Below are 26,721 nucleotides of genomic sequence, written 5' to 3'. Positions count from 1 at the left end.
GGCCACGGTCCTGTAGCTTCCTCTACAGGCCGAACGCTGCATGTCCCCCCACAGGCATACAAACACATAATGCTGAAGTCTAGGATTTACCACTCTGTACTTCAGCTCTTCGGAGGTAAGAATCAAGAAACAAGTCCTGAGTAGCCACAATATCTGAGTCCGGTATTTATTGCTTGCAAACAAGAGACAAGAGCATAACAGCAGCCCAGCGTAGATCCGGGGATCCGTCCAGCACAAGTCTGAAGAGACGATTATCAGGGTTGTCTTTTATACAGTTTAAACATAATGGTAGGCGCCGCCAAGGCTATCGGCTGATGGGCTTGTGTTTACGTGAGAGAGGGCGGGAGAGAATGAACAATGGGGAGACTCTCTTACTGATCAATCGGCGCTTTCTTACTGATCAATCGGCGTTCAACATTTCACACCTATCAGCAAGATATGTCTGTTCCCCCATTACTGCGCTCCCTCACCACTCCCTCCGAAATCACCGCTGTTCATATGATAAATCATACAGTGCTTCTCAGAACAATGGCTATAGAACTTTAGAGGTGTGGCAAGAGAAAAGGTAATCACAGTATTTACACAAGTTGTATCAGTCATATGAAAGTGTATAACCTGAAAACAGTTCTATCAATGTATTTTCCATAACAAAAACTAAGACAATATTTTGCTACGCCATCACTCTGCAAACAACACTCATCAACAATCTTTAAAAAGAGAAACCTATGCATGTCATTGACTGGACTAACCACACAAGTCAGTCAGGTTTTTTTCTCTTTGCATCGTCAGAAATGCCTACTGTACACTTCCTGTCCATCATTAACCACACCCCTACCCCTCCCCTCCACACACCATCATAAAGGACAAAAGACATTGTCCTGAGTTTAACACTAATGTCTAACTGTTGAGGTATAGACATTATCCATCTCCAGAGGAACAGGTAGCTATGAAATCCAGTCAGGTCCTTCTGTTGTGCATTCTGGGAGCAGCCCTGTGGTCCGCTGCTTTGGCAAACAGTAAGTTATTTCTGCATTGGCATAGATACATTCTCAAAAACTGCAATCGTTATCCTTCGTAAATGTTGACAATTAGCTAAGGGTGAATATGGGAATCGACACTTGAGAAAAGAGGGATTGTAAAATCACACAAATAAATACAACAAAATAGCATGTATCTTATGGTTTGTTATAAAGGAACCCATTGACATTGGTCAATTGACATTTCAACACCAATACCAGTGTCCACAATAAACTGAAGTGATTAAATGAAATATTACAAATTATTTTCTGTTCTAATATGAGCCATTAGAAAACCATGCTTGACTGTCTCGCATACAGATACGCACCTTCCAGAACAATGCTGTTTCACTTATGTGACAAAAGTTCCCATACCATCCATTTTATCTTATGTGGTGACCAGATCTGACTGTCCTAAAAAGGGGATCATGTAAGTATTGAAATAAGATTGAGAATACTGTACAGCATTGTCATGTATTTTACTCAGACAACAGTAATGTTTACACTATGGTCTGTCTGCTCTCCTCCAGCTTGACCACGCGCCGGAGCAGACGCCTCTGTGCCAATCCAGAGGAGGATTGGGTTGTGAGGGTCCAGAGGGTCATCGATAACAGTCTTTGAGCATCAAGACCACTCGCTGAAAAAAGCTAGAAATATAGTATCTCTGTAGCACTTTGATTAACTGATATGTATAGCCAAATATACAGTATATCCTAACTGTATATGTATGTATTATGCCAAAAAATCTACTTTGCTTATCTTTATTAAATGTCACATACAAGATTGTATAGCCAAAAAAGACAGGACATTCAATTGAGCTCCAGAAATCTATATCCTAGGTTATTTAGGATTCACACCTTTTCTCCAACAGCTCAGTACTTACTCTGAGAGCAGATTTCTTGCATACATTTTAGACTGTATATATTGGGTGAACTTTAGAACATATTGAGTTTTGTCATTTTCATATTCTGCTTATGTTTTAAACCTTTTAAATAAACTTTTGAAAAAAAACAGGCTTTCATTTTAGCCAGTGTGTTACAAGCAGTTCTAATGGAGTCTACTTTATTAAACTGTCTAGAGCACTCACATTAGGAGGGAGGCCCAGGTTCAAGTGTCAGCTAGAGTTGTGTGTTATATCCCCTGTTCACCACAATATCGTTATACCAGCACAGTGCTGCTATCATATCTCATCTCAAGTAATCAGGGTCTTGGATAATTAGCCTGGCTGATGAGTCAATTGGGAACATACGTGACCACAGCTCTATAGAGACATTTGTGGGGCATATTCAATTATTGAGGGTCCTTTGTAAGTGTGCCTGTTATTCTCTTGATGTTACACGTCAATGTTCCTGTATTGACATCATACCAGTTCTATCTGTCTAGCAAAGACGATTATGTCATGTCAATTAAAAGAAGCAAATGAGAACCTTATCTAATACAAAATATTCAAGCGTCATATTCTATTGCTACTGTGTGTAGCAAATCCAGTGTTAGGTTAACCTTAGCCTTGTCCCCATGCTATTGCACACAGCGCAAATAAGCCTGGAATATCAATCCCTCAAAGTTGGCCGTAGTGGGAGTGGCCATAGAAATCTATGGGAGTGACCATACCGGGCAGGAACCTAAGGTGTGCTAGCAAAAACATTCCCCATTTACTGGGTTCAAAGTGGGGGAAAAAACAGTTAGCTAGTTCACAAAAGACATAGCAAGGTAGCTAATAATGGCTTCACCGAGGAGAAAAAAGCCTGATACACCCTCAAAATATGTGCTCGATGTGTGTCACACTTGTGGGAAAACCTACGACAATAGGAACTCACACTGGAAGCGTTAAAATTACCCCTCTACTGGGGTACGGAAGTCAAGTTTGACCGTTGACCCTCACTACAAATAGCTTACCGTTGGCCACTTTCAACATCCGCTGTTGTTATTTCTGTTTCAATAAACTTTTTTATGAGTCATTATCATAATAGTTAGCAGTCATCACCATCAATCACATGCATCATAGTTAAAAGACGACTGGAAAACACATTGGAAACCCCATTGGAAACCACATTTCCGTACCCCAGTAGAGAGCTGTGAAACGTCACTATAGCAAGAACAAGTACATTCACTTGTGTCCCTAACCTAGTGTGTCTAACCAGTGGGAATAGTCACGTGGAAACAGACCACCAATGCTGTAATGTCGCTGAGACATAGATATAATAATACACATAATCCGTCAGGTTCTTTGCAAAGTGTAAACGGTCTAATCAGACAATACAGCACCATGGCTATCTAGAGGTTCCCAACTGATGAACTTCAACTTCAACTCTTTTCTTTTCTTCACTTTAGCCTATAATAATGGGGCCTAACCTTGTAATAACATTTTGTAATAAAACATTACATTCAACATTCTTTTCTCTTTTTTTCACATTCAGTGTCATTACAATCAACTTGTTTTCACATTCAATGTATTGGTTGCCCATATCCTTTTCTCTCTTATTTATTTTTAGGAGAGAGTTGTTTACAGTCAGAGTCCTATAAATCCAGTCTATTGACTGACATGCATTAAGATGGACTCAATTCAACTTATTGAGTGACATTTTTGCATTTTAGATCATTTTAAGAGTGTCATAGCAAAGGGTCTGAATACTTATGTACATGAGGTATTTCTGTATTTCAATTTTCATAAATTTACTGACATTTCTAAAAACCTGTTTTCACTTTGTCATTCTGGGGTATTGTGTGTGGATTGAAATTCTTTTAATTTAATCCATTTTAAATTGAGTCTATAACACAACAACATGTGAAGGGAAAAAGTGAAGGGGTCTGAATACTTTCCGAAGGCACTGTAGACCTGTGCATGTCATCGAGTGGTCTAACCACACAAACATTTCCTTTGCAAGCAGTCAGTTTATCTTTGTATCAGTTTATCTTTGCATCTTTGTGTCCTGAGTTTAGAACTCCTTTATAACAGTTGAGGTATAAACATCATCCACCCATCATCTCCAGAGGAACAGGCAGTCATGAAATTGTTAGGAGACATGCTAATCAGGCCAACCATTTGGAACTCGTTTTCACAACATCCTGTGATGGTGAGTGATCAGGTTGAGAGATTTAGTGATAGATCAAAGTGTAAGACACTACAAGAGCTGAAGGAAAACTCAGTTCTTGGTTCAAACCTGGACCCAGCTGGATGACGCCTGGGCCGTGGAATCAACAGACTGTCTGCAATCCATCAACCACTCAAGTGACCACTCAGTGACCACTCAACAGACTATGAAAAATAAAGCAAAAGTGACCGATCAACCAACAGTCACAAGTTCACCAGCAGACATCATTTAGCTAACAGTGATCAATTCAACAGCCAATCAGCATAGAGTGACTATTGAACTTAATGCAACTCAACAAACAAAAAACAAACAAATGGAATTAGACCGGTGATTTGCATCTCTGACCACTTAGGAAACTGTTGCCAGTTTCTGCCATTCCTATTGAACTGCAAGTATAAATGGTCCCTTTCACTGCCGCTCAGTTGCATTCATAGCTTTTCATACACCCTGGGTTGTAATATTTCATATGAATTTGGTGTTCTGCTATTTATATGAATTTATACAAATGTAGTGTTTAATCTAGTGTTTAGGTTTAATCAACAATTCATTTCCTTTACTGTTCCATAATCTCACCGCTAACCCTTAGTTCTTTCCCTTACCCCCTCACCTTATGACTAACCCTAAGACAAATAGCAAAGTTATTTGCATATTGATAACAATTGATAATATAGTCAAAGTGAGAAACACGTTAATAGGCCTAGTGAACACTTTGTCAACACTTCATTCCCCATGAGTTTGTCTGCCTTTTTCAACATTTTACTTACTTTTGATGGACTTTCAGTATTAATGTTAATCTTAATTAACATACTTTTTCTGATTTCAGACCTGTCACGTGTGCCCTGTTCAGTAATAGAGTACATTTTTTTTGTTAGTTTTATAGAAGTACACTAGTGTTTCAATTATTCAAAGTCAGCAGTTCCCCAACACCTTATCATGTTCTTTACATTTACATTACATTTATGGCATTTAGCAGACGCATTTATCCAAAGCGACGTACAACAATACATTTGTTAAAGTAAGTGAATCATCTATCCAACAGTCATCATAAGACAAAGTAATCAATGCTCACACCACGGGCCATTGGCAGTCGTAATGCCAGTAGGCTAATTTTTTTATTTTTTTAAATATATTTTATTAGCAGGAGAGAACTTGTACAGGGGGTAGCAGGGGAGAAGAGGTCTCGGGGTTAGGGTTAGTATAGGGGGGGTAGTGAGGGTGAAGCGGTCTTTAGGAGGGACTGTTAAGATGTAGCTTGAAGAGATGGGTTTTCAATCTACGGCGAAAGATCGGAAGTGACTCTGCAGTCCTGACCGTTATGGGAAGCTCATTCCACCAACGGGGCGCCAGGACAGTGAAAAGCCGTGACCGAGTAGCGCGGCCACTGCATCCACGTAGAGGCGGCGGTGCCAGGCGCGCAGCCGAGGTGGAAAAGCGGAGTGATCTTGCAGGGGTTTGGGGGCTAACCATTGCTTGCAAGTAGGGAGGGGCTGTTCCCTTTGCCGCCCGGTAGGGAACTCCATACAGACAATAAATGGTCCCTGCTTCAAAGAGGCAGTACTGTAAGTATTGAAAAGATGATGTAAAGATGAGGCCTATTCCTCTATTGACATCGTTTTGTCCCCTATTTTCCATGTTACTCAGAAGTCATGTTCTGTGCTCGCTACCAGTTTTCACACAACACAGGATGAAATTATCTGTGCCAATCCCAGAGACACGTGGGTCAAGGAGCAGATAAAGAAGTTGATAATCACCTCTCCAGCAGGAGTGACCCCTCAACAGTCACCAACCCAACAGGACTGACCTCTCAACAAACAGTCACCAACCCAGTAGGACTGACCCCTTAACAAACAGTGAACCATCCACCAATAGTGATCGATCCAACAGCAATGACTACACCTTGTCACTGCATTACACAGGAATAAACAACGGTTCTGTGGGTCGTGGTGAGTTCACAACTCCAGGTATACTGTTTAATCAACTTTCCTCTCTCTTTAGTCTATCTCGCAGGAAGGCAATAGAGTGCAAGATCAAGAGAGTGCAAAGGTTGCATGGGAAAATAACAAAGAAATACAGGGCTGTGTCATGAATAGTAGCTTTACTTTAATATTAGTTTACCAAATACATTTTTTATCATGATGCATATAACTTCCCTGCTAAATCATATCTTTTGAATATTTCCAGTATGTAGTCTGATTCAGTCATGACAGGCTTCTCTACTGTTTGCCAATGAGTAGAATTACATTTATTTTCCCCTCAGTCTTTCCCCTCACTTTCAGTATCAATACTGGAAAATGTGAAATTTAGTTTAATAGATTTCGGAACCAAGTCTGTCTCATGTGCCATGTACAGTACAGTAAACAAATGTATACTGTAGTCTGGTTGTGTTTTTCAGTAAAAGCTACTTGATACAGGGGCTACTCAATACAGATAAACAATCTATGCTCCGTAAATGCCATAATGTATGTATTTGAAAGATAATGTGAAGCTAATAATGTTTCCTGTTCCTCTGTTTTACATGAGCCTGTCTTCTAACGCTATGATCTCTGCTCTTTACTAGTTTTCACACATTGAGGGGCATAAATGCCTGTGCAGATCTCAAGGACGCACGGGTCATGGAGACGATAAAGCAGTTAAAGATAAAGCTTATGAGTCAGACTGCAAAGAAAGACAAAGAAAAAAACATTGAAATATAGAAAAATTATAGACAGAACTATGTATTGCAGTTCTACCAGGTCTCATGCCGTTTTGTCATATATTGACTATGTGATTACATAATCCACATTTTTGCCCAATGGTAATCTTTAAACATCTCAAAGTACTGTAGGTTAGGGTAAATTTGTAATCACTGTATATATTTTATATTCCCTCTATGTTTTTGGATGAAAAGATTGGAATGCATTTTTTTTTTTACTAATGCAAAATGTTAGCCAATCATAAAGTGTGGTTTATCTTGTACAATAGCACCACTTGCTGTCCATTTCTGAACTGCTTTGAGAAATATCGCAATAGTGCTTCATCATTTTGGGCCGACCTTATTGAAAGAGAGTATGAAAATTAGTATGGAAGACAATCTTTAATGACCCCTCTTGTGAGATTCAAGTGAATGTATTTGAAGGGCCATGATTGAAACACTAGATAGCTTCATTGAGATGAATCCTGCAGTATGAATCTTAATCCACCCATTAGTCTTGTACACAATGACACATAAAGGCAAAATCTAATCTGGCTCCTGTGAGAAGATAATTATCCAGAAAAGCCATAGCTGTCTGTGAAGGTCCAGGAACGATGGGTCATTTCATGGCCACTGGAGTGCTCCTGATGACTTTTATGTTTGTTCCAGCAGCTCTGAGTAGGTCTACTTTTATACATTTTACTGTCAATGCAACAGCTTCATTAAAGCTGTGCAAAAGTGACACTGATCGTGTTAATTAGACAACAGAGACATAGGGCTTATAACAGTGTTAAATTATATGAATACATTTATTATTCTTTCTTGAAAGTTACAGTACATACAGAACACTACAGTACACATACATTCTTTATAATTTGCTATGTCATCCGTACTAATTTGCTGTTGTGCCACAGTGAAGGTAGATAGCACAGATGTGAAGACTGTACAGTTTGGAGAGTTTTGCCTGAGGATTCCTGATTATTCATACTGGACAACCCTTGGCCCAGCAAACAATTACTCATGACCACCCCACTAAGATTGAACCACTGCCTATGGATCCAACATCAGAGACTTATGTTGACGGGAAAGGTTTGCTACTCTCCAGCTTATAACATGTTATCCCTAGCTGCACAGGCGCCCCACAGATCTCAGTTGAAGAGGATGTCCTATGGTCATTTGAGGAGTGAGGATGATAAGAATCCAAGGAGCTCAGATGTATGATATTTAAGGGATATTATTACTACTTTGGTGTATCAGGTATATCAGTGCTACTGTATGTAACAATAAATACTCTTTATTGTGACATGGGACATATAACATAATCCTTGAAGTTACAACATTCTTGATGTCGAGGCAGAGAGGGAAGGCTGTATGAGCATGAAGATCTGGCCCTCTCACCTAAATCATGTGGGTTCTGTGTGTGTGTGTGTGTGTGTGTGTGTGTCTTTAATTACAGCCATAGAAACTGTATGTTTTCACTTGTTTTCATTTGATCTGATAGCAACTGTGCTTCTTCACTGATACCAATGAGGACATATTTTCTGTCTGTTTAATCAAATTTTCCAGTGAGTTAGGCTGCATGGTTTGAAGATAAGGCATATCACATAACTTATCCAACCATTTAATTTTACAATGTTTTACGCTGTGTCCTTTTTACCTCTGGTTGTGGCAGTTTTAAACTAAGCTTGTCACTCATCTGTAACTCTACAAACCTCAAGATATCCAGATATCTGTAACAGCTTGACATCTGTAATAGCTAGACAACTTATAAAAACCTTTTTGTTTGACAACATATTGATAAGATATTGTTCAACCAGCCCAACCACAACTGACGCAAACTGGGGAGTGACCATAAGCCCTGGTCCAACCACCCCAGCAGTGGAAGGAGCACCATTGCAGGAACCAAAAAACATGACCCAAAGAGACACCGTCCAGTGCCAGTGGTTAATGAGGTGAACAGGGCCCACTGGGGCCAGGATATGATCCAGGTGTACTGTATGGCTGTACACAAGAGTAACTACAGCTCTTATTCTCAGCAAATAATGGATAGTGTGTGTCCATCTATTCCATGGTATTAACCAGGGGTATATATATATATATATATATATATATATATATATATATATATAGAGAGAGAGAGAGAGAGAGAGAGAGAGAGAGAGAGAGAGAGAGAGAGAAGAATTAAATTTACTGCCAGCACAGTAAATATTTTAAAATGTGTGCATTTCAGTTTGTAATATCAGGGATCACCCAAACAGTGTATTCACTGTTTGAGCCCGATAACAATCATCAGATTAAAAGGTAGACAAACTGGAGTAGTACAAGTAGTATAATCTATCTCCTGCTTGCGAAGTCCAAAAGACTTACTACCTGCATTAGATTCCTTTACTCACTGCTACACCCAAATATGCACATACTATAGAAGGGTACTCTGTGGATGCAGACACACAGAAATGCGCACCCACACACACACACACACACACACACACACACACACACACACACACACACACACACACAGTCATGTACTGTCTATACACAGAATACCCACAAGCACACCACACACACACAACATAGTATGCTATGCACACACATTAAAACATGCACACATACCACTGTATATTGTAAATATCTGAGGAATTATGGTTGTTTCTTTTCTGCTTCTGTTGTCCCGCACACAGCATCACTTTGAAAACTGGTGAAGAGGTTTGCCTGGAATCATTGGATGGCAGAAATCTTTTTTTTTTCTTCTACCAGGGGAATATAATATACTGAATATCCTGTAGATACTGTGAACCTTATGTATTCTCCTGGCTACACATTTTGAATTTGTGAATTCTGTAAAGTTAAAGCAAATTAACTGTTCAGTGATTACTTCGTTCACAACATTACATAATGTAATAATTTTTCCCCTGTCCAATATTGCCATCTGCTGACCATTCTCTTTCCTCTCACTTTATACAGTACAGTGCTAATATTTGGTACCAGGCTTTTCATGCATTACCTTCAGGTGAAAGCTACTGGTCCATTCTACACTCCAAAGCTGTAATAAATAGGTTAGAATGTTTTAGGTTCCTTACATAATTAAGGACATACAGAGAGGAATAAAGAAAACTTTTATTACAAACTATTATTTGAATAATTATGTAAGCCTTGTGTGTGTGTGCGTGCGTGTGTGGGTGTGTGTGTGTGTGTGTGTGTAGATTCTCATTCATTGAGCTGTGGCTTTGGTCTGCTCCAGCTTCTTTTTCACCCCGGCACACTTGAGGATGAGCTCAGCATGCCTGCACTTCAGCCCCTCCAGCCTCTCCTCCAGGCTGTCTGAGGCATCCACCTTCTCCTCAAAGTCCCTCAGCAGGGTCTCATTCCCCAGCAGGCCGCAGCGCTGACGCAGCTTCAGGTTGTCCATCCGCAGGCCGTCCCTGGCCTGCTTGGTCCGGGTGAGTACGTCCCTCTTCCTGGCCACCACTGCCTCCACCTCGGCCAGCTGGGCCCGCTTGGCCTGGTTCTCCATCTGGACGAACTGGAGCTTCTCTTTGACGTGGGTCAGCACCTGAACTGTGCTGGTGATCTTCTTCCTCAGCTTGAGCAGCTCCTCGTTGCGCTCCTCGATCTTCTCATTATATGTCTGGTTCTCAATCTTCAGCTGCTCAAAATCAATAAGGTGTAGGCCCTCAGCCAGTTCCTCCTTAGCACGGAGCGTGGCCTCAAACTTGCGCGTCTTGTTCTTCAGCTTGACGTTCTCTAGCCGCACATGCACCAGCTCGTTCTCCCGCCGCTGCTCGGATGCCTGTATCTGCTCCACCTCAGCCTGCGCCGCTTGCTTGCCCAGGCGCCGACTCAGTGCCGTCACTGCCACGTCACGCTTCAATGCCATAAAACCACGCCACTCGTGCTCCACCTGGCCCAACTTTTTCTGGGTCTGCAGCCGGAGCTCCTCTGCCTGTTGCTGGGCCGCCTCCAAGTCACGCCGATGCTGCCACTTCAGGTCCTCCATAATGGCCATGTACTTCTGGTAGCGCTGCTCCTGATCTGACACGGCCTTCTCCTTTTCTGGCCGTGTGTCATCTCCTGTCTTCTTGCGGAAGTACTCCACCAGCTTGATCTGGAGCTGGCCATTGAGCTGGCTCAGTTTCTCCTTTTCACTCTGCAGCTGATGGATAAGGTCCATATACTCTTCATAGTCGATGCTGGGGCTCGTCTCTTCAGTTGGAGAAGGGTCTTTATCTTCCTGCATCGGACTACAGCTCTCCCTCTCGGGGGTCCCTGGGTCCAGTGCAGGTGGTCTATCTTTTTCATTATCATCACCTTCATCGTCTCTGAGCATGAGGCTGCCCTCACGTGATAGAGGCTCCCCAATGAGGGGCTTTATCTCTGGGCCCTCCCCCTCTTCGAAGGTCTTGCTTGAGGGCAGGTCGGCTCTAGTGGACACCTCATCTCCAGCCACCTCCCCTGGCTCAGATGTAGTTGGGTTTGAGGTCTCCTCTGTAATCTCTGTTGTGACATTTTTTGATTCTTGTACACTCTGATCAGCTCCTCCCTCCTCAGCTATGACTGATTTATCTGCAGGGGAATCTGCTCCTTCCTGGTTGTCTTCAGAATTAGGTGGTTTCCTCTCTGAGGGCTCTTCAGATGGTGTCTGTTGGAGTTGATCATCGCTCTTGTCTATGTTTTCACTTCCAGTGTTTGGGTCATTTTCTTTCTGGTCCACCTCCCCATCCATGAGTTTATCCCTATGCTAAAAAAAAACTAGCAATTATCATACGTCAGTGAACTAACAAGTGGCAAAGCAAACTATACTATTAAAAATATTTCGTTGAAAATTCTATCAAACATAGCTCATGTGTTCTCGAGAAGGCTATAAAACGAGGTCAAAAAATCCTATGCAAACTCACTGTAAACTCACTGCAAGTCACTGTTCGTAAATGAAACATTGGTGTTTTGAGTTGTCGTGGAAACTGGGTATGTAAGCCAATCACAGGCGTTTGCGCCAAGTTCATTGATATTAATGAGACGCAGTAGTCTGACCGGAGACACTCCAGTACGCATGCCCTCCCCCCGCGGCACTGCTGCTTCCAACAACAAGCAGAAGCTAGCAACATGGCCGACCTAGGAAAGAAGTACTGCGTGAATTGCCTCGCAGATGTTACAAATCTGCGGCTTCGCTGTACTGACTGCCCAGATATTGAACTGTGCCCAGAGTGCTTCTCCGCGGGTGCAGAAATCGGTAATCACAGGCGATGGCATGGTTATCAGCAAGTCGACGGCGGGCGCTTCACCCTTTGGGGTCCCGAAGCGGAGGGAGGATGGACTAGCAGGGAAGAGCAGTCGCTACTCGATGCGATCGAGCAATATGGATTTGGAAACTGGGTATTTCATGTTAAACCCATCTTATAGCCAGAGCACAAGTGAAACGGTTTAGAAAAAGTGTGAATGAGTAAAGTTATATTGCATGGAACGTTTAATATACAGCTTTGAAGCGACATTCCACAGCAACTCCAGGATGACAGGTCGCTGTCGAGTTTGCTAGAGTTCCACATATCGATATCCCAACTTCTGCAAGACATTTGCCTCGTAGATACAGCTAGCTAGCTAAATGGGATATATTTTGATGAATGCAACTTTGTAATGCTTAGATGTACAGTCTCTAAAGTTACAAACTTGCAATGCAAAGTGTACATTAGGCTATAGTTTGTTGCCACTTTTGCAGTAGGTCAGAGAGAACCTTGAGTGGAATCTGTGATTCTGATGCTGAACACTGAATGTTCAGCAGAAAGCGTAACTCTTTACATCACTGCATGTCTGTGTATCTGTGTTTGCGTCTGTGTGTGTATGTATTTTTTTAGTAATATTGTGTGTGTAAATTCTATTATTTAAATACTAGAAGGGATAAATGATAAATGTTCCCTCCACTTGTCTGGTAGTTTGGTGTTTGTCCTCCAGTCCATGTTTATTTTCTTTTGTTTTCTTCCAGGAGGACATGGCCACACATGTGGGGGCATCTCGGACCCCCCAAGAGGTCATGGACCACTACGTCAGCATGTACATCCACGGCAACCTGGGCAAGGCCTGCATCCCTGACAGCATCCCCAACCGGGTGACCGACCACACATGTCCCAGCGGTGGTCCTCTCTCCCCCAGCCTCACCACCCCCCTGCCCCCCCTGGACGTCACCCTGGGGGAGCAACAGCAGCTGGGCTACATGCCTCTGCGTGACGACTACGAGATTGAATACGACCAAGAGGCCGAAAAGCTCATCAGCGGCCTGTCCGTCAATTACGATGATGATGACGTGGAGATAGAGATGAAGCGCGCACATGTGGACATGTACGTGCGTAAGCTCCGTGAACGCCAGCGCCGCAAGAACATTGCACGGGACTACAACCTGGTGCCTGCCTTCCTGGGTCGTGACAAGAAAGATAAGGAAAAGGACAAGCCTGGGCTGCTGGGAGTTGTAAGCGGGGGCATTGGCGGCATTGGAGGAATAGTAACAGGCGGGAGTGCGGCAGCATCAGCTGTTCCTACGGTAACAGCAGGGTCGGGGGCAGTACTGAGCACGCCCAAGCGTAAGATCACCAAGGAAGAGAAGGAACAGCGGGTGCGGCTGCGGGGGCTGTGCCAGTTCATGGCCCAGCGGGAGTTTGAGGACTTCTTTGACAACATGCACAAGGAGCGAGTTCTGCGGGCTAAAGTACGTGAGCTACAGCGCTACCGCCGGAACGGCATCACACGATTGGATGAATCGGCAGAGTACGAAGCGGCGAGGCACAAACGGGAGAAACGCAAGGAGAACAAAAGTGTGGCCACTTCAAAAAGGGGTGGAGGAGTGGGAGGGCTCGGAGTTGGGGGAGGGCTTGGAGGAGGAGCTGGGGGATTAGGCGGAGGGGCTGGAGGTGGTGTAGGAGTGGGCGGTGGCATCAAAGAGGAGGGCAAGGACAGTGAGTTTGCGGCTATCGAGAATCTGGCGGGCTTCGAGTTGCTGTCGGATAGGGAGAAGGTGCTATGCAACTCGCTCAATCTCAGTCCCACGCGTTACTTGACCGTCAAGACCATCATCATCAAAGACCACCTGCAGAAACGCCAGGGCATCCCCTCCAAGAGCCGGCTGCCCAGTTACTTGGACAAGGTCCTCAAAAAACGCATCCTCAGCTTTCTCACAGAGAGCGGCTGGATATCCCGGGATGTATCCTAACAATCTCTAGAGTTTATGGGGACTGAGGAGAGAGAGGGATGATGGCTCTTGTTCCCTGTTGTTGTGTGTCTTATAAACTATGTGAGATTCACTGTAAATTCCAGATGGACCAAGCTACTGGATTTTACTACCTTTTGTTGTGTATTGTCCAACTTTGATCACAGGACTATTTGTGAATATGTACATTGCAAATAATAAGGATTTCTCCTTTCAAAAACAAAACAAAACAACAACAAAAAAAAACATACCATGGATACCATTTAAAGGAGGGAGAGGAACAAAGATATATTTTTCCATTTCAATCATATGAGTGCATATGAATGAGGTATACTTATATGGGTTGATGATACAGGGTGTGTGTATTGCAGCTGACAATATTATGAACAAGCAAACAAGATGTTTTCAATGTCAAAGTATCAAACATTATATGTCCTGTTTTCCCACAGCTTCCTCTGGGATGTTGATTGATGGGGCACAGGTAGCCTAGTTCCTATTCACACAGCAATACAGCAGCTCTTGGTTGGAAAGAGGGAGCATCAATTTCTCTCCTTGAATAGATGAAGACTTGTAAGCTTCCAGTATCAGTATTTGGCAGCTAAGACTCCCATAGAGCACTGTAGTTTTCACGATTTGACTGTAACTTTAAAGCAGACTATGACAACTATTACTTAGCATATTGGGCTCAGAATTTTGGCATCATGAGGGGGAGAAACTCAACTCAGCTCGTCAGGCCAACTGCATGATTTCTGACTCAGTATATTCAACCTAAGGTCCACCCTTTCATCGTTGAGTTGCAAGATCAATAACGTTTCTATGGCCATTTACCAATGACATACCTAAATCCTGAAGCACAAATCAAAAGATGTCTCTTGTTTGCCAAATGAGCATGTTTTCTTGCACCCCTATTTGTTTTTATTAGAGGTTTAAGTTTGCCTCTTCCTTGGCTAGCATAGATTTAGACTTATTTATGTTAACTGAGTTGACCTGCAAGACTGTTTTTATCCTCTTTAATATGAATATATGGCGCATGATTATTCACTTATCGCCTGATGCTAGCTGTTTCGTTGTGATCTAGGTATTCAAAGAGTGTGGTCATACTACTACCCATTCAAATGTTGAAGATCTGCTACTGTCCAAGTTTGCGTGTCTTTTCTGGTTTATTTTTTTGTTCATATATGGCCTTGCAAGGATAATATAAAAGCACTAAAATGTTCACTGAGGAAAGGGATGACTGCCACAGAAAGAGGGGTTAGTGTAGGTGGTAGCTAGTTTTCCACATGATGTCATATGCAGTTGTAGCCAATCACAAATATCACAAAAGTTCCCTGACTCCATGTGTGTTTGATGTCCATTTGGGCTGTTTGAAATGGACACGGGTTACACTAAACTACAGCAGGTTGTGAATATGGGTTCGTTTGTATTAGAAACAGAGTTTGTACTGAGTTGTACTGAGTTTGACACTGGGGAATGGATGTATTGATCGCATATGTAAAGACCTTGATAGTATCCTTATAAACCAAGTGGTAACATATTCCCCCATTCACAGGGGTAATAAAAAGCAATATTCTTTCTCCCATTAAGCTCCTGAGTTATCAAACCCTGACATTGAAATTGTTTCTCCCATCGCCTTACCCATACTTTCCTATTTGTTACAATAGGACCTGTCTAAGATAGCATCTCCTTACTTGTTTTGAAAAGAAAGCAACTGTTTCCTGAAATGCGAACCGCAAAGGCAGCCTCTGATTTCTTTTCATTTTCTGCCATTGAGGGCAAGATCAGAGGACAAGATCAGAGAGGTGGCAGGGGCGCCATTTAAATGTAAATTAAGTTTTGAATAGGCATCGGTTGACAGGGCGATCTGCAATACAGAAGTTACACTGAGGATGGGAGAGAGGTGTAGGTGGGTGTGTGTAAGAAGGGGTGCGTTCAGAGTCTCAGTTTATCTTACAGCAATGGTTAAGTGCTTTTCTTGTTCTATTACCTCCCCCTGTCTGCCCCTATCTCTCTGTCCAAGTATTTCTTTTGAAAGATTACCTTTCAACTCATCTGTTTTTACTGCTAGGGATCATGCCATAACGCCAAGCCCCGTTCTTTATGTTGCTGCAGCAGTAAACAAGTTGCTCTTCCACCAGTAGTGGAGCTGGTCAGCCCAGGCTGTGTGTAGGGATCAGGGGTCAGCTTGAGAGGTCAAGATTCTTTATTTGTCACTTGCATACAAGTATACAGTGAAATGCAAAAGTCAGGTCAGAGTTCAGTCTGGGCTAGAATGTATTCAAAGAGCCTTAAGTGTTGATAGCCAGTCCCTGTTATCAGTCTCTTATTTTTGCCCCTCTCAAAACAACTACAACCATAAACAAATTTAGTCAAATAAAGTTCATGCCTTTTTGATGTATTTGATGTCAACACTGTATCATACATTCTAAGAACAACGGCCTGCCTCCACACTTGTTTAGCAATGGCCATGCCATTTTGTGCCACTATTTTACCTGTATGGCACAGAATTGATGATTGAAGACAGATACAGTACACAAAGTTGATTTTGTATCTGGCTATTGTTTTCCATCAATAGTTGTATTTGTTGCAGAGGGCATTCATGACTCATTTAATCCATAAGCCTATTAGCTCATCTTTATTTTAGTTTGTACTTATTTCTGCTCCAACATATCAAACATAACCCAGATGTTGATGATTTCACAGTTTTTTTGTTTAAAAAAACGACATAAATCACAATTTGACATGAACATAACAGGAATGTTGTTTTTTTTGCAAGTGAAGCCCAAGTGTTCATAAATGGTGTATAATTAGGGAAAAGTTTCTCTATTGAAAATGTTTAAATTTGAATTGTTTCTAAATATAATTACTTTTTCATGGGGGGAGATGTTTTCTAATTTTATTTCTGTGGGATTTATTGCTAAAATATTTTACCAAATGTAAATAATTTTTTGTAAGATAAATTGAAGAGGAACATATAAATACTGACCTGTGAAATGTACAGTATTTTATTTCAGGAACATTTTTATAACTTTTGTAATAAAAAGAGAAAATCTGTGTGAACAAGAACCATTCTAAAAAGCCTTGAGTGTTGTCTTAGCATGCTGTTTAATTGTTAATGTATGCTTAGGAGTCAATTCAGTGGTTGAAACTGTTGAGGGCTTTCTACTGCCCAATTTGTGGTTGCACATGCCATGGTGTGTTAGTATGTTTTGTATTAAAGTGCAAATACTTTATACTTCCATTGTGTCCTCCAGTCTTTTTAGGCACCTTTAGGAGCTGTTGAAAATGCTATAAGGTCAAACTACTGGAGGGGGGGGGGGACAGGTATGTGACATTGTATAAGTCACAATTACTTTTTGTAATTGCATGTGTGTGGTAAGTCTGATACTGTAGGCCTACAGGAAACATACTGTATAGAACAAAAAATGGTGTATGAAATGTGTATGGCACCACCATCTTGAGTTTTCTACACTTAGTACCACCTACAGTAGGGGAGAGTCAGGTTGAGTTAATAAAACCAGTGGACTCAAAGTATGAATTTGTTTATTTAGATGAACTCAAGGAGACACATCATAGTTAGTTAAAATTGTTTATTGTTTAACAAATGACAGGCTTTCAATAGTGTGCAACACCAAGTTGTCTGGCATAGGAGTGAGGTACAGTACTCTGCTGTCCAGATGTCCAGAATGAAGACAACAGAGGCTAACCCACAGAGACACAATAGAATATCTATGTGCTTAACATCATGATCACTTATCTATTAGCCTACACAATGTTTTTAATCATTTTGACCATACTCATAGTCCTGTTGTACAGAAGTTGAGCTGAGCAATGACTGGCCGTCTCTGAACTATATTGCTCACATTAATTTTGAGAGGGCATCAATGTATTGTGAAAACGTGAAACATTGCATTTTCTACCAACTCCCCTCCCTTCAAGTGTCTGAAAATATGTTTAGACTTTATTCATGAAAATTATGCATTAAATGTAGGCCGTCACTATACTGCAGAATAATACACAGACACAAGTCAACGAATACAGCCTTACTGTACATGTCTTATTCTAGAGTACTGTGGTTTTCAGATGATGACAGCAACTACAGCTTGATATAATCAATGAGGTCAATTACATTCCCCCATTACATGAGACACATACAATTATAATGACAGGACAAATAACACTCTGGAATCTGATCCTGATGACTGAAATAGGCTGAAATCTCATTGAACTGGGAATGAGGTCTATGCCATTAAAGTGTTACTTCAGGTAAAATATGTTTGCTCCTGGCATAGTCAAAACAGGCTGTGTATTGTCCAGATACAGTTCAGTTGGATTCCCGCCTCTTTGAGGCACCATCGGGTGGTTAGGGGGAGTTGAGGGCGCTTCGACCAGCCTGCTCTACCCAAGGTGATCTGTTGGCCAGGCAAGGACACATCCTCACGCTCGTAACACAATCCCTTTTAAGGGGCTTTGGCCACACCTACCAATGCCGGCCTGAGGGTGCGCCCGTGGATCTTGTAGCCCACCTTGGTTACTATGGCGACAGTGCCAGGCTCTTTACCCTCTACAGGAGCATGGAAGAGGGCCTCATGTTCGTAGGGGTCAAACTTCTGCCCTTCAGGGTTGAGTTTAATGAGGCCGTGCTTAGTGAAGACTTTCTGGATCTGGACCTCGGTCATCATGAGCCCGTCGTACAGGTTCTTCAGGTGGGGGTTCCGTGAGTTCACCTCCTCTTTGGGAACACTCTCTGTGGCCTTCTCCAAGATGTCGGCCACTTCCAACAGGTCTTTGCAGAATCCTTGGATTCCTGGTGGGGTTATAAAACAAGTGGGGTTATACATATCTCATGAAACATCATACATCACTTGATATGCAGCTGCATCATTATGATCAGAATGTGAGCATTAAGCACCTGTGTGAAGTCAGTAGTCTGACTTCAGATATGAGACACTGAGGAATGGCAAAGATTCTCACCATATAACTTTGCATCTTGCACCATCTTCTGACTCCTCGTTCTGAGGTTCTCTGTGTCTGCCAGGGCCCGCTTGTACTTATCCTGTGGACGGAGACAACGTAAAGTTTGGGTATCAGCCTACAGAGACAAGAAACTGTAGGCTTCTCATGGCACCAGATGAGATTAAAGGCCCAGCCACACCATATATCTATATAGAAAAAATAAAAAACAAATGAAATCACGATCCGATTTGATCCACGGAATTCAGGCATCACTTCTTAAAACAACCTTGCAACTCGATAAACAACCTTAATAGCGTAGGGTATCCTTAACAGAGGGTCACTCTTTAGTGTCCTATGCTTAAGGAAGGTAAACAGTGAAATAAGGCTAACCCGAATGGTGTGACAGTGTTAACTGCTTGTGGTGGCGTACTCTTCCAAAGCAGACTCACCGTAACCTCCTTGAGCTGCTCCTCCAACTGGCCCTTCTCATCAGCCAGGGCCTTCTCTACTGCGCTCTGCTCTGGCTTCTGAGTCCCAGTCTCATCCTCAGACCCCTGGCCCTGGTTCTTCTGCTGGGCTGCCGTACATAGGAGCCGCGGGGACGCCCTGGAGGAAGGAGGGAAGCAGCAATGTAAACTATAACATCATGTGTCATCATGACAGTACTAGAATCCCCCACCTAACTACTGACAGTAGTACTGTGATGACTTTCCTCAAGACAAGTCAAGATTCGGCTCACCATAAGCCTGATCATGATCTGTATTAGCCAATAGACAATTGTGTGTGCTTTAAAATTAGTTATTATAAAACGTTAGCTGTAGCCTATCCTGGCAACAATCTGCTATTGAAGGCCAGCAACCCTTGCGAAAGCAGCATCTAACATGTCGTAATGACAGCTACTAGCTGCATACGCATAGCAGCAAGTCAAGCACGCTAGCTAGATACTAGTTGTATTTCAATTGACATCTTAACAGACAATGCAATAAAGACTCTTAACAACTTACTTAAATCCTTAATCATAATTCCATACCTTAATAGTGAAGGAGATGCTACAACTGAGTAGCTCTGTCGTACAGCTCGTACACACCAGCTCGCCATTTTCACCGATAACACACACAGCACACGCTGAAGGGGAACAGTAACGTAGTGTACTAGGGGTGGGAATATGTAACATTGAGCCAATCATGAGTCAGAACGAGAAAAAGCTAGCTGCCGAGTCCAATCATTTTTTAGCACAAAGTATGACAATTTCTCATAGTTTGGTTGAGATCAAGTGAAAGGTCGACAACTGTTCACGTGACCAAGGACATCATTTTGGAGCTTCAGGTTATCTCTGCATTTTGGTTACCTACTGTAACATGTAAGCACTGTTGATATTATGGTATATTATGTATGTCTGGTTGTAACATTAACTTGTTTCATTGTGCAGAGTGAACCAATGATATAAGGATGATGATAATAATGATAATGATGATGATGATGTTGATGATGACGAAAAATCATTGATTTAGGACTAAAATTATTTACAGTTTTCCCACTGACTTTCTGACTCACATGCCGCAATAGTCTATACTAGCTGACTTGGGAAGCAAAGATCACTCATGTAGCCTACACAATAGCAAGGTTAAAACAATTCCCACCCACTTTAGCTAGTCTCGTTCCCAGACACTTCTCGTTCCCCAAATGCGCTGTCCGCAATAGCCTGGGGACGAGGTTAGACTTGACCTGAAATTGAAATCATCCTATTATAAAATTATGATTTTGATTTCGAACTTTACTGAACATATGGTCATAAGAAAGAGGCAATGGCATCATTGAGTATGTGTTTTGTATTCTCATAATTTTAAAGACACTCATACCTTTTTCTCTTTGATTTCATTCTGGGCGGCAAGTCTATGCATTTTGCAATGCTATTATTGCCAGAGGTTAGTCTATACTTCACATATCTGAGTTAACAAACCATGCAGGATTAAAATTGCATATTTTATAAGACTAGTCTGAAAACCTTCCTCCAAGCAATTTATATCTCAATTGACAAACCTCAAAGGCCCTTTCTTCACTTCACAGCAGCAGCAAGAAAAAAATAAAAATTGAGGTTGTAAAATCTATTTGCTTAGCAACTGGCTAAAGTTGTATTGTAGCCTAGGCAGACCTTTGTCTGATGCAAAATTCCATCACCAAAATCTAGATCATTTTATTGCAATGAGAAGTGGCTTTCAAAGTGTGCCTGGTTGTTAAGATAGGGCATCTGCCCTGCCGCTTGTGAAACAGAAAGGCGGCCGAAACGTTCTGTGGATAATGTGGTTTTCCCTTGAGCATTTTTGTTTGCTTTCATGATGTAGAGGTCGGCATGTCAAACAGAATGTAGAAGGGGAGAGGGGAAAATGAACAACCTTTGATGAAAAATACCATATAGCATTGTAGCCTTTCTAGAAAATTCTGTGTGAATGAGATGAATTTTAGAGGCAGGATATTCAGATGACAGTTGTCCTTTTCATCTGTATTGAATTTATATAAAAGTTGGATGATCAACTGGCTCTGGGAAATACAGTCTGTGTTGTTATGGTTGCTCACGTCACCAGACAATGTTCGAAGGTTTTATTAAAGTTGTTTAAAAATAGATGAAGGTCTGAGCTAATCTCTGCCGTGTCTTTTGAAAATCATGTCTATTTGCTGTTCAGATACAGAAGAAGCAGTATACAAACAAATAGTGGTTTGTATCCCATTCTTGTGTAACATCTCTTTATATAATAAGCAGGGTTGTTTTTATTGGATAACAGGTCTCCTCATTGTCCATCAACACACTGAAGCCTTAGCCCACTCTCCAATGATGGTAATTGATTGACGGTTATTCAGGGGGACCTGACACTCTTCCTTCAGGTTATTAGAGAATGATCATGGGAGTTGGCAAAAATCACATATTTTGTTCTACATTTGTGAGAGAAAATCAGTCTCAGGTCCTGCTTAGTCTCTCTTTTGCCCTTTCATCTTTCTCTTTCTCTCTCTCTATCTATCTCTCTTTCTATCTATATCTCTCTCCCTCTCTTTCAATTCGCAGCCACATCTGACAAGGCGGAGCTAATTGATTTCCAACCTGTCTCGCTCCTTGCGGCTCCACCTGTACAGATGTTTTATAAGCGTGCTCAATGAAAGGAAAGCACCAAATTATTCATATGCGGAAAGCACAGCAGACAGGAAATCGCGATGTAGTGTGTGCCCCTACTGATTCCTCATTAACGGATGTGGTTCTCATAAGATGAAGCATAACTCTCAGTGTTTTCCTTTGATGATTCCTGGATGGTGTATCATGTCTTTGAACATAATGATGTTGTACTATGGGCTTTTGCAGAGATATTTGGGAATCTAAGTCAGTCTACGGCCTCAGTTTGCTTCTTGTCTCAGCAACAATTGATCACATTATTTGAGGTGAAGGAAGCAAACTGTAATAATCAGTTCATCTGATCACCCTCCCACTGTTTGGATGAAACACCATAAGCACAAGCATGATGGTGACACACAAGCGACTGTACAGTATGATGGATTACAGCTACAGGCTCACTACACTACATGTCCATGTAATGTATTCACTGGGATTAGGGTTAACGATTGTTGACTATGCTAGCTTGCAACACTGACGAAAATGGAAGAAAACCTGAAGGACAAACTGAATACAGTTTTTTTGGAGCTCTGCCTAAGCAAGGTATTTGATTGGTTTGATGCATTGCGAGGTGTCACTCATTTTTAAATGGGTTTCCACCCCTTTGTAGCTACTTTCTGCAAAGGATTTCCCCAGGCAAGCCTGGTCTCAGGTTAGGTGACAGTACATAGCTTCTGTTTGTGGTGAACATACTTGTTTGCTTGTGTTTTGCTCATAGTTGTTTGCCTGTGTTTCCCCTATCCCGATCCTCTAGCCTCTATGACTTAATTACTTAGTTGGAGTGGAGACACAGACGTGGGTTTGTTTGGTGCTTATCTAGGTTAAAGGCTTAGTCCTTATGAATAGTCATTCTGACTGTACTGCCCTGGGGAGACTCTTCTGCTGCTAATGTTTATAGAGAGAGAGAGAGAGAGAGGGGAAGAGAGAGCTATAGGGGGAAAAAAATCACATTGTTCCAAATTAGCATCCAAATGGTATAGGACATTTTAAGATTCAAGGCCTTCACAACATCACAGAGGGTGGTCGGTTTTAACATATCACGGATTGTGTGAGAAATGTAAAAACTGTAGTAATGGAATAGCCTCACGTCATAGGACAGTGGGGGGCGATGAAGAGCTCCCAGGCTGTAGTTCTAGCATTGCTCTGAAACACCTGATTCAATGGATCAAGTCTTGATGAGCAGGTGATAAGTTGAATCAGTGCTTGGTGGGAACAAAAGCCTGCACAACCAGGAATGGTGACCAGAGCCAGGGGCACAGGAGGAGAAAACTTATTCTATAAAGCATGCAGTAAAATGCAGAGTGCCTCTGCAGTCTGAATTAAATGGAGAAAAAGAGAACCGTATCGCTCAATCTCCAACTTTTGATTGAATTCCCAATGTGTGTGTGTGTGTGTGTGTGTGTGTGTGTGTGTGTGTGTGTGTGTGTGTGTGAGAGAGAGAGCTGGGTATTGTCCCCCAGTGTATTGTTGAGGGAGGAAGCCTCTCTCTCTCTCTCTGGTTCCATTCCCTCCTTGGGGCACTCATTGACACACAGATTAATCTTATATACCATACTATAAGTGAATTAATCAGTTAGACAGCAGTACCACATTTACCCATTATCTCCCCACAACCTCAACCCTAAGTTCATCCTCCTGTGAATTGTGTGCTCTGAGCCATTCACAGAACTCCATGGCATGAAAACGTCTTGTGGCAGTTTTTCTCTGGGGAGTTTTGGCAATATCAGTCGACCCTCAGAAAACCTTGTGTGTGGTATAACTTTGGGGTTTAATTCACTGGTACATTTCCCTCAGTCTCTCACCGAAAGGTACGACAGCTCCCCTCCCCCTTCCTCCCCCCTCGATTATGATTAAGATGTTGTTTGCCTCGCTCAGTGTAAACAGATCTGTCACAATTAGTGGTGTTAGGGAAGCATGGTTTACCCCAGTTCCCCTGGCGAAGCTTGACGGGCGGTGGCACTGAACACCAGAAGAGGGGGGTCCGATGTCAGTGAAGGGTGGTATCCTCAAAGGGATGAGTGGGAGGTCTAGGTGGGGAAGTGGTAGAAAAATATCCCACTGAGGGATTGTAAGTACACAAGTTGTCCCACAGCTGTAAGTCCTACTTAATCAACCTCATGCATATTCAATTATTCTCAATGAGTACACTTTTTCCTCCTCAGCTCCAATAGAAGGTTAATTGAAGGGCAATACCACTGACTGTGGGTAATGTGTGTATATGACTGCTTTCTGATTTGCTGATTCATCTGTTCTAATCATAGATTCTCAATCAATACCATAAGGAATATACCATTCAGTCTAGATTAAATGAAAATCACATTCAGAGATACAGTTATATGCTATGTGCGTGGAAATTGTATTGTGTGTGTTCTGTCCAGCAACATGTGGGTGTGTGTTTTAATGCATTCTAGCCAGCCTTTGCAAACAGTATCATGTACATCAAGAGTAACTCAATGACTTAAGGTGCTCCTCTTCTTCATTCACTGTGTGCTACCATGTCTCTCAGGTCCTTTGTACTATATGCATAGCACTCACCAAGATCCCTCGCTCATTCACACAGATGACTCTATCCTACATTACAAACTTGTGTGTGTGTGTGTGTTTGTATGTGTGTGTGAGAGAGAGAGAGAGAGAAAGAAAGAAAGAGAGTGTGGTGGACATGCACATGTGTGTCTTCAAGCCCCTCTACATAACCACAGGGGACACTGAGACACTCTTAGGCTTAAAGAGACATATTTCCTCTGATTGTTGGGGGGAGCAGGGTGAGTTATCACGCTGATGATTTTTAATCTTAGATGACAGACCATGACAGTGGTGGCGAGGAGACCCGACGAGGGAAGAGGAGAGAGAACAGCCCACATGTGTGTTCCTTAATGGATGGTTACGGTCCAGGTGAAGACCGGCATAGTACGGTCAAAATTAAATACAGTGTGGGGGTTACAGGGTGATTGGTTTTAGACTACTCTGCTGAGGTAATTACTCCAGGGGTTAGGTGAGGTCAATCGCTGGCTGCCTCATTACTTTAGTGGAACATCCCATTAAAATGTGTTTGAAATACTGCTTTCACTGGATCAAGGTGTGTGTGCCATGCCCGAGAATATACTGCTACTGTATGTTATAACTGCGGTACCATAGAGTGGCATTTGGGGTTGAAGAGGACATGAAGTTGGCAGCTCTGTTCACACAGTACAGTACACCTTTGAGCCACCAATAACAACCGTATAACCTTACATTTTAATGTACAAAGAATACAAAACAAATACCAAAATGTCACTTTAACAGCAACTACAACATTTTACACAATATTGGAGGTGAGAATTGAATCATTGCCACCCAGACACCAGTAAAGATCTAGGACCACAGGTGAATTCCCCAGATTGTGTATCATATCAACACACAGACCTATGAGCAGCAAACCCTGGTCAACTTCTCTACTGAGACAAGCATTAAGCTAGCATGCTGCTTTATGGACTTAAATGGGAGCTTTCCTAGTTCTTCTCACTCTCCTAGTTAACATATGCAGGAGATACACTCATAGAGGAAAATGGAAGTTCAATAATAAGTGTTTCTTCATTATTAAAAGTAAACACATTTCTATATTAAAGCCTTCATTAGGGAGCTGTGAGGTGGTTGTTGTATACTTTCCCTTGTGCAATGTTATATATAGATGATGACAGCCCTACTGTAAAACTCATTGGAGCTCCAAATCTGTATTCATATGGCCTAGTTGACATTCTTCCCTCAGCTACTCTCGTATGCAGCAAATACAGAAGTATCAAATATTTACATTTTAGCCCCAGTTTAGGAGAGGCAATTAGAGGCGGGTACTGACAACAGAGTTCAGCAGGTAACACCCCCCCCATCATCTGCATTCCCTCACCGTGTGTGTGTGTGTGTGTGTGTGTGTGTGTGTGTGTGTGTGTAAGCTCTGTATGCAGTAAAACAAACAGAGAGATAGAGAGAGAGGAGGGAGCGAGGGAAAAAGGAAAGGAACATAATAGAATGGGTAGGGTTGAAAACCACATAAGGGTGTATAGCCTCCCTTTAAACCCTTTTCACCTCTCTCTTCTTCCTCCTCCTCTCATCCACTTCTCTACTGGGTCTTTCTCCATAAAATATTCAAACTCAGCTCCTCCTTGCCCTCCCAGGACACCTGAAACAACTGATCCATGAAGAGTAAACACACAGTTTTCCATTTACTCTAAACCAATGACAATTCTTAGAGTCATCAATATTTTGAGATTACCTTTTGAACACAGATAGGTAACCTACAGTAGGAAGAGACTCAGGCCTTCTGCACTTTGCTAGTTTGGTTTTTAATCTGCCTTGTGTTGGCAGGTGGGGGTTTACAGTGTTACAGCCAAACCTCCATATTGAATTACTCAGATTGACAGGCAGTCTCATTAGTGTCACACACTGAGGGACGCAATCAGTCAACCCAGTGGTTATTGTTACTATTGACCTAAATGTCCAAAAGTAAGGAACCATGAAGGCTATTGACACTGTATTGTCAATTAATTTGAAATGTAAGGCTAAATGTGGAGACAAAATAGCGGGCATATCATTTGCCATTTCACTTCTGCTAATAGGACATCAAAACCCACAGCCTACTCCTGACCTGGTTAGTCAAGAGTTAATCCATC

The 26,721-nt window shown here is 42.1% G+C and overlaps 3 protein-coding genes and 1 long non-coding RNA gene across 5 annotated transcripts; 2 read left to right on the top strand and 2 right to left on the bottom strand.

Annotated features, from left to right (window-relative positions):
* Window positions 1-903: 903 nt before the first annotated feature.
* LOC310825084 lies at window positions 904-1,942 on the top strand. The gene is made up of 3 exons (XR_014555066.1): window positions 904-1,016; window positions 1,338-1,446; window positions 1,547-1,942. It is a non-coding gene; the product is annotated as an uncharacterized lncRNA (long non-coding RNA).
* Window positions 1,943-9,959: 8,017 nt separating this feature from the next.
* Window positions 9,960-11,600, bottom strand: cfap184 (cilia and flagella associated protein 184). Its single transcript, XM_083697443.1, has one exon. The coding sequence runs from the start codon at window positions 11,500-11,502 to the stop codon at window positions 9,991-9,993; it is 1,512 nt and encodes a 503-aa protein (XP_083553569.1). The 5' UTR covers window positions 11,503-11,600; the 3' UTR covers window positions 9,960-9,990.
* A 245-nt stretch (window positions 11,601-11,845) lies between these two features.
* On the top strand, window positions 11,846-17,198 carry tada2b (transcriptional adaptor 2B). Of its 2 annotated transcripts, XR_014554526.1 has the most exons (3): window positions 11,868-12,149; window positions 12,754-16,157; window positions 16,215-17,198. XR_014554526.1 is itself a non-coding variant. In XM_083681403.1 (2 exons), exons 1-2 carry the CDS (start codon window positions 11,880-11,882, stop codon window positions 13,969-13,971), a joined length of 1,488 nt encoding a protein of 495 aa, XP_083537529.1. In that variant the 5' UTR covers window positions 11,846-11,879; the 3' UTR covers window positions 13,972-17,198. The 2 variants fall into 2 exon arrangements, 1 of the variants encoding a protein (XP_083537529.1); XM_083681403.1 differs by having other exon boundaries at window positions 11,846-12,149; window positions 12,754-17,198.
* Window positions 17,199-17,546: 348 nt separating this feature from the next.
* grpel1 (GrpE-like 1, mitochondrial) lies at window positions 17,547-20,028 on the bottom strand. The gene is made up of 4 exons (XM_083669620.1): window positions 19,952-20,028; window positions 19,371-19,527; window positions 18,940-19,021; window positions 17,547-18,772 (listed from the first exon to the last, which is right to left on the bottom strand). The coding sequence occupies exons 1-4, from the start codon at window positions 20,017-20,019 to the stop codon at window positions 18,426-18,428; spliced, it is 654 nt and encodes a 217-aa protein (XP_083525746.1). The 5' UTR covers window positions 20,020-20,028; the 3' UTR covers window positions 17,547-18,425.
* Between the last annotated feature and the right edge of the window lie 6,693 nt (window positions 20,029-26,721).

Source organism: Argentina silus, assembly GCF_951799395.1.
Source record: "Argentina silus genome assembly, chromosome: 1".
Lineage (NCBI taxonomy): Eukaryota > Metazoa > Chordata > Actinopteri > Argentiniformes > Argentinidae > Argentina > Argentina silus.
Note: the sequence above shows the minus strand (reverse complement) of the source record. Positions and strands in the feature narration are given on the sequence as shown.

Coding starts and splice junctions, on each gene's coding strand:
- cfap184 (XM_083697443.1), bottom strand. CDS start 11,502: ATGGATGGGGAGGTGGACCAGAAAGAAAATGACCCAAACACTGGAAGT.
- tada2b (XM_083681403.1), top strand. CDS start 11,880: ATGGCCGACCTAGGAAAGAAGTACTGCGTGAATTGCCTCGCAGATGTT. Junction 12,150..12,753: donor AATATGGATTTGGAAACTGG/GTATTTCATGTT, acceptor GTTTTCTTCCAG/GAGGACATGGCCACACATGT.
- grpel1 (XM_083669620.1), bottom strand. CDS start 20,019: ATGGCGAGCTGGTGTGTACGAGCTGTACGACAGAGCTACTCAGTTGTA. Junction 19,528..19,951: donor GCATCTCCTTCACTATTAAG/GTATGGAATTAT, acceptor TCCTTCCTCCAG/GGCGTCCCCGCGGCTCCTAT. Junction 18,773..18,939: donor GCAAGATGCAAAGTTATATG/GTGAGAATCTTT, acceptor TAACCCCACCAG/GAATCCAAGGATTCTGCAAA.